The sequence below is a fragment of the Homarus americanus genome, unplaced genomic scaffold (genome assembly GCF_018991925.1).
Source record: "Homarus americanus isolate GMGI-L3 unplaced genomic scaffold, GMGI_Hamer_2.0 scaffold33468, whole genome shotgun sequence".
Classification (NCBI taxonomy): Eukaryota; Metazoa; Arthropoda; class Malacostraca; order Decapoda; family Nephropidae; genus Homarus; species Homarus americanus.
In genome coordinates this window covers 3,973,427-3,981,040 of record NW_024714177.1, presented here as the reverse complement: position 1 = coordinate 3,981,040, position 7,614 = coordinate 3,973,427, and the positions used below count along the sequence as shown (strand labels likewise).

At 43.4% G+C, this 7,614-nt stretch overlaps 1 protein-coding gene across 1 annotated transcript; it reads left to right on the top strand.

Moving 5' to 3' along the window:
• Positions 1 to 1,216: 1,216 nt before the first annotated feature.
• Positions 1,217 to 7,562, top strand: LOC121877160. The gene is made up of 7 exons (XM_042382775.1): positions 1,217 to 1,268; positions 2,815 to 2,882; positions 3,378 to 3,449; positions 4,135 to 4,270; positions 4,641 to 4,789; positions 5,220 to 5,348; positions 5,597 to 7,562. Exons 4-7 carry the CDS (start codon positions 4,255 to 4,257, stop codon positions 5,903 to 5,905), a joined length of 603 nt encoding a protein of 200 aa, XP_042238709.1. The 5' UTR covers positions 1,217 to 1,268; positions 2,815 to 2,882; positions 3,378 to 3,449; positions 4,135 to 4,254; the 3' UTR covers positions 5,906 to 7,562.
• The last annotated feature ends 52 nt before the right edge of the window (positions 7,563 to 7,614 follow it).

Genomic DNA, 7,614 nt, shown 5'->3' with positions numbered 1-7,614 from the left:
ACCTCCTGACGGGGGAGTGTGCGGGGTCCCCATCGTCCTGTAGGATGGGCGTGGTGGGTGTGTTGGGGTCCCGCCTACACACTGACTGTGAGTGTAACAGCCTGGATATGCAAGAACTTCACCAATGTTATTCCTGGAAACGGCTGCTGTGGGGTAACCCGTGTGTAGGTATGTATGTCTTCCCCTGGTACCTGAACCCTGACACCCCATTTTTCTTGACCTCTTATCACTCCTCATCCATCGCCTTGCACCCCCCCCCTCATCCATCAAGTCTCACCCTCGTCCATCGCCTCTCACCCTTCATCCATCATCCATTACACTAAGTTATTATATTCGTATGTTTTTCCTATTCCTTATATTGGATATATAAACATATTAAGTCATCATACTCAAAGGGTTTAAGTCATCGTACTCAAAGGGTTTAAGTCATCGTACTCAAAGAGTTTAAGTCATCGTACTCAAAGGGTTTAAGTCATCGTACTCATGAGGCTTAAACACCCTTGACAGTGGAGGCGCAGCTGACCTACCACCTGGAGACGCTGAGGGAGAAGCAGGTGGAGGAGGAGCAGGAGGAAGAAGAGGAGGAGGAGGAGGTGATGGTCATCCCTTCAGCAGCCAGAGACAACACTAGGAAGAAGGACAGAGGCAGAGGCGTCCACGATCAAGGTTTGTGTGTGTGTGTGTGTGAGTGTGTGTGTGTGTGTGTGAGTGTGTGTGTGTGAGTGTGTGTGTGAGTGTGTGTGTGTGTGTGTGTGTGTGTGTGTGTGTGTGTAATGTCTATATATGATTGAGAGAACTTAGGGTTATAGAGAAAAGCAGTTTTAGTTCAGTTCACCTTCAGGTAGGTCGTCTTGGGGTGCAGGGATAATTAAGACACCTGTTATCCCGAGGTTCCTCAAGGTGTGTTTTGTGTTCCTCAGTGGATAAACTTCCTCCTTTGATTGAAGAAGAAGACGACTACAACACTGGTGACGACTACGACCTCCGCAATAGTAAGAACGACCCCAAGAACGACGTGGAGTTGGTGAACGCGGAGGAGACTGTGTTACAGCCGAGGAAGGGCGTCAGTACCCCGAGGAGTGTCCCCTGGGAGGAGGTGGGGGGTCCTCCACCACCACCTCCTCCCCTGCCACCCACCACCACCACCACCACCACTACTTCTACTTCTACTACTACCCCAACTACTACCACCACAACTACTACTTCTACTACTACTACCACTCCTACTTCTACTACCACTACCTTACCTACCACCACGCTACCTGACAGTAAGGATGATATAATTACTGTACTAATCTTGTTACCACCACCACCACCACTACTACTACTACCACTGCTACCATTACCATCACCACAACAACCATTACCATAACCACCACCTTCACCACCACCATCACCAACCATTATAACACCTACATGTAATTAACAACGTCTCACTAATTACTATCATTACTTCACGAGATCATCGAACACAAACCACTTAACATAATCCAATTACACTTTGACATCTTGTTTACACCTTACTTTAACAAATGAAATAACAATGTCACACTATCTATGTTAACTGGAGATACTCATTAAATATTCAATACTCAAGCCTTCAGGTAATAATGAATTGTCCCAGGTAAGAATGACAGGTGAGGTTAGGGTAGGGTACAGGTCAGAGGTGATTGGTGAGGTATTTTTGCTTACCTCAGTCTTCACCCCCTGCCCCGCCCTCCCCCGTTCACTGAATCAACTGAACCCCTATGTATAATAATCTTCAGTTTATTAGCCTCTCCCTACTGGTTACAAAGACTTTATTATGATGAACAGATGCTTGTAGTGTGTCCTCTCACCCAATACTTGTTCCAAACTTTAAAACTTGTAGAACTTAAATGTTGCAACTTGGAAATTTAACTTGAGTGGTCGTGGTATGCGTGTTAAGCAGTCTCCCTCACCCTACCTGCTCGTATCTGCTTGGTAGAGTTTGGTCAACAGGAGTCAGATATTCCAGTGAGGAATTTAAAGCTGCAGTAAAACACACACACACACACACACACACAGTTTAACATTAACATTTCAGTCTGCATTTAGGACAATATAGCAGAAATAATGAAACCTAAATATTAATTATTCTGTACATGACGATTAGTTTCATAGGAGTTAATAAATTAACATATAAAAGTAATTAAATATTGACCTCATTGAAAGTTAGTCTTGCAATATATGAAAAGAAAAACTACACAGCAGTTATTAGTTAGATATGTGTTGGAGCGAATGTATAGATAAACGAGCTTATTTATTGCATTAGTTTCACAAGTAATTCACCCCCCAGGTAACTCATTTGCATATGGCTCAGGTGGAGAAGGGGGGGGGGGCATAAAAAGTCTTATTTCTTAATTTATATATAAGAACTGTCTTATAACTGGAAGGACTTTAGTCTTTATTATCACGAACAATAAATCTCTCCCAGGTGAGGTATTATTAACGTGGAAAAATAACACCTTTAATTAATTATGCCTCGTGGGTTAAATTCTTCTGAAATCTATATAATTCTTTATGTTCAACCAGATTTAGCTTGATATCAATGAGATTTAGCTTGACATTGATAAACTTTAACCTGACATCAATAAAATTCACCCTGACATCAATAAAATCCACCCTGACACCAATAAAAATTTAACCTAACATCAATAACATATAACTTGACAGTGATAAAATTGAACATGCCATCAATAAAATCCATCCTGACCTCAATAAAATCCACCCTGACCTCAATAAAATCCACCCTGACATCAATAAGATATCCACCTAGTTGTTGATGTGTTTCAGGGTACTGTGAGATTAGCCGCCCTTGGGAGCATCGACCGAGGATCATTGGGGAACGTGAGAGTATCCGGGTATGTATGTTAGTCTGTTCCTCCTCCCGTGTATGATAGATCCTCTTCAGTGTGATGGTTTAACCCCTTCAGTGTGATGGTTTAACCCCTTCAGTGTGATGGTTTAACCCCTTCACTGTGATGGTTTAACCTCTTCAGTGTGATGGTTTAACCCCTTCAGTATGATGACTTAACTCCTCCCTTCAGTGTGATGAGTCAAGAGGTCTAAAATACCACGTAACACAAAATTAATTTAGAATTACCAATCAACATGTATTAAAAAAACAACTTAATCTCATAATGGCGTATCAATTACTTCTTATCAGGTTAATATATTCAGGGATATTTGTCTCATTACCTGTATATTGTTACATTGAGCGACAATTAACCTGTGACGAGCTAATGAGGATCAATGATTATAATAGCTTCTGAATAGTTAATTAAGGTGTAGTAGAGTTGTATAGATGTGTAATAGAGGATTATAGTGTTGTATTTGACGTGTGTTTTGTGGGGCAGCTCTACAGGAATGGTGACAAGGACTGTTCTGAGCTGTGCTTCTGTGAGCTACACCAGGAGGTAAAGTGTCAGGTGAGTTAATGTTTACCTGTCTGCCTGCCTTCTGCTTCACTGTACACACACACACACACACACACACACACACACACACACACACACACACACATACCTGAAGAAATACTAAAATAATTAAGCAAAAACAATTTATTTCTTATTAATAAATCATAGGTAGTTGTGTTTATCAGTGCCCAAATTTACCTGTGTAGATTTGGCATCCTAGTTTATTTCACCTGAGGACTAAATATCTGAGCGTTACCTGAGGTGTTAGGTTAGGTTAGGTTATATTAAGTTAGGTTATGTTTGGTTTGGTTAGGTTAGATTAGGTTAGATCAAGTTATAGATTAGGTTTAGTAGGTTAATTTAGTTTGGTTAAGTTGATCTTTGTTTGGTTTCGTTACGTTAGGTCAGCATTAGTTTAGGTTAAGTTAGTTTAGGTTAGGTTAGTTTAGGGTCAAGTTAGATTAGGTTAACGTATGGGTGATTAAACTTTAAGCTGAACTAAGCTGGGATGAAGTAGGAGGTGATCTTCAAACAATCTATGAAATTCCTTAAAAAAATCAATGTTGCTGTTTGCTGTTATAAAATGCTGTATTGATGGTACCTTGCTGTTATTTTCCCCTAACAGGTGCTGGACTGATGCTGTTAGGGGTATAAAATGCTGTATTGATGGTACCTTGCTGTTATTTTTCCCCGACAGGTGCTGGACTGTGTGGAGAACCGGCCCTGCGAGACAGCCTTTGCCGTATACAACCACAACGCCCCCGCTTACCAGGCCTACCGGGGCGAGTGTGTCTGTTACTCGGGCGATTTTATTTGTATGAGACCTCGATCAGGTGAGTGAGAGGGAGGAGTGGGATTGCTGTTGCTATGGGTGAGAGGGAGGGTGAAAGGGAGGGAAGGGGTGAGCACGGGTGAGTGGGATTGAGGTAGCTGTGAATGAGAGAGAGAGGGTAGGTGAGGGGGGAGAGAGGGGAGGTGAAAGTAGTTAAGATGAGTGGGATGAATGGGTTCCTGGATTAAAGTTTAAAAAATGTGGTGGATAAATTCAGTGTTTCCTTGTGTGCCGAAGAATACCTTTATCTTGTATCTATCCTCCGTCGGGTGGGTCTCTCAAGTGGGTCTTCAGGTGTGGGGGGGGCAGTCATATGTATTTCGCCATTAATTTACCAACAGATTTCATGGTGTATCTTTTGTTTGTGTTAGAAGAGTACCAGCTGCCGAGTGGTTTGTTCTTGTTACTCGGGTATAGCAAGACGGAGGAGGCGCTGCTGAAGTCGGTGACGGGGAGCAGCGCCCTTGATGCTCTCATGCCCCTTCAGATGGTCGTCAGTACACTCTCCTCTAAGATGGGCGTAAGTTACTCTGGCTCTCTCTCTCTCTCTCTCTCTCTCTCTCTTTATTCCCGTGTTCGTTTTCCTTACTTCTTCGTCTATTGTTATCATTATGTTCAAAAAATTTAATGATTATTTTACGATGATTATTATTTTTTTCTCTCTCTCTCTTCTTTTCCTTCTCTCTCATTCTCCTCTTCATTTTCCTCTCTTCCTCCTCCCCTTGATCTTCCTCTCTTCCTCTTCCCCTTGATCTTCCTCTCTTCCTCTCCCCCAATCATCACAATCATCAAAGCAATAAAATAAACACTAATGTCATACATTTTTAGTCTGTTCTTTAAAAAAATCCACACACACACACACACACACACACACACACACACACACACACACACACACACACACACACACACACACACATAATAATGCTTGGTCTGACGTACACACACAGGAGGAGTGCCGCCTAGAGATGTACCAACACACGAAGGACAACTTGGTCCTTCAGGTTAGACACTTCAGGATGTCTAACTCCTTGGGCGGCCACAGTAACTACACCACCTACAAGATGCAGGAGGAGAGGGTATGTATGTATGTATGTATGTATGTGTGTATGTACAGTATGTATGTATGTATGTGTATGTATGTATGTATGTATGTGTGTATGTACAGTATGTATGTATGTTCAGAAGTCAATAGAAGAACATAACAGAATTTAAAGATCATTGTTGTAAAGTAAACAAATAATAATAAGAACAAAGTAAAGACGTATGCAAAGATAACTAGAGAGAGAGACTAACGTGGTATGTATGTGTGTTTGTATCGCTGCAGGACCGCTGTGAGAGGCCGGTAAGACAGGTGGCGTCCATGGTAAACAAGAGAGACCCGGTCATCCATCACAACGTCCGTCTCTCCCTCTTTGTCCTGGCTGAGATCATCGACAATGTCCCTAAATTCCGTCAGTTTAATGGTGCGCGTCCGTCTCCTCTGGCCGCTGGCGTGTGGGCGTGCTGGTGGGCGTGGTGGATGAGTATAGCTGTGCTGGTGGTTGGTGGCGCGCTGGACGATGTATTTGGAAGCTTCGACGCTGTGTTCTGGAGGACGAAAACCACAGCAACGCCGACTATGAGAGCCTCGTGATGGTCCTGCGACGTCCACCCGAGAGTGTAGCCTCAGGAGGACACCACATCGCCCGCCTCCTCCTCCTCCTCCTCCTCCTCTTCCTCCTCTTCTTCTTCCTCCCTCCTCCTGGTGTTTTAAGTTCTCCACGGTGCTCTTTGTTAACGCGGGCGCGCACGCGCGCGCGCGTGTGTGTGTGTGTGAGAGCATTTCTGAGTCCTCGTTCCAGCATTCCTCCTCACATGTGCTGACGATCTACAGCTGTCAGCTCCTCACTGACAGACGCTCAACACACTCGAGGCCATCCTGACTAAACTGTGACGTCATGTCATTAAGGCCAAACTCAACATTATTCAAGAGACGTCGCAATATGTTGAACAGATGTGTAATAATTGCCATAAAAACAGAGTCTGTATGTATATAAATCAATAGGGACGTTGTTCTTCCTATAAACAAAGATATCAGACTTGTTTTGTGATTATCAGTTGATTAAGAAGCTGTGACTTTTGTTTGTTTGGTTCAAGAAAACTTTACACCACCAAGACAGGCGAGGCGCTGTGAGGGGCGGTGAGGGACAACAGCCAACACCTGGACCAGTGATACTCCCGCCACATGTCCTGAGAGCTGAAGTGACGTTTAGAGTTAACGAAAAGGATTATTAGAATTATTGAAGAGTGACGTGAACTTACACCGAAAATATTCAGTGAAAACTTTAGCTGTTGTGTTGAGCATCCACCTGGACAGCGACGGTGATTAACAACGTGAGTTTGTCCCTTCACTTCACACCTTCATACTCTGATGTCCCTCACTAGAAGGATCCATGGTGGAGTTTTCTGTAACTAAACTGACACAAGACTTGTTAGTGTGTGCGTCTTAATGTTGCAATGATCATTACTGGGACAAACTGCATGAGTGTGACGTGATAAGTGCAGGCAGACACACGCGTTGTATGCTTATATACTTTACATACATGCAAATGTTATGGGGATGGTCTATGTTAGGGAATAATACATTTATATAATATACATTTATATGTATATCGTTGTTATGGCTATCAATACTAGCATGATCAATGTAGGAACGTCAGTGACGACACACATGATATACTGAACTGTACACGCACAAATTATGTCGGTAAACATTGCTGGAATAATCCAACTGTGAATATTAAGAGTGACTCAGACAGTGTTTACAGCTGTTGGTCGCTTGTTTACAGTATCAACAGCTATCAACACACCTGTCAGACCTCGTCCAGGTGATCCACTACACCCGGACGGGCGTCATAACCTCACTCTGTCGTGACCTGGGGACTAAAAGGGGTCAAATAGTCCCCCCCAAACAAGGTGTGGTAAGAGGCAGTGGACCTCAGCCCACCTGTCCACCTACGCTTATTGTGGTGTCTGTACCTCACACCCCTGTTTTAAGCGGTGTCTTATACAAACATAAATATATATATATATATACTCGCGGTACAAGTGCATGATGCCTACTCGTTTAATCAACACTCTCAATGTTTCCGTCACTTGCTACGACATTGCGACTGCTTGTAACTCTCGACAGTTTCACACTATGTTGAGATAATTTCACGTGTTGTATGTTTAGGCCATGACCGTATATAGTTGAGAACAGTGTCGTAGGCGAGCATGACATGACAGAGGCCAGCCCCCCCTTGAGGCCAGCCCCCCGCGACAGAGGCCAGCCCCCCTCCTCCCCCTCCCTCCCCTGTCCTT

Bases quoted from the DNA above. Each gene is read 5' to 3' on its own strand.
- LOC121877160 (XM_042382775.1), top strand. The intron at 4,790-5,219 runs GTAAGTTACTCT...GTACACACACAG, and splicing joins CACTCTCCTCTAAGATGGGC to GAGGAGTGCCGCCTAGAGAT. The intron at 5,349-5,596 runs GTATGTATGTAT...GTATCGCTGCAG, and splicing joins ACAAGATGCAGGAGGAGAGG to GACCGCTGTGAGAGGCCGGT.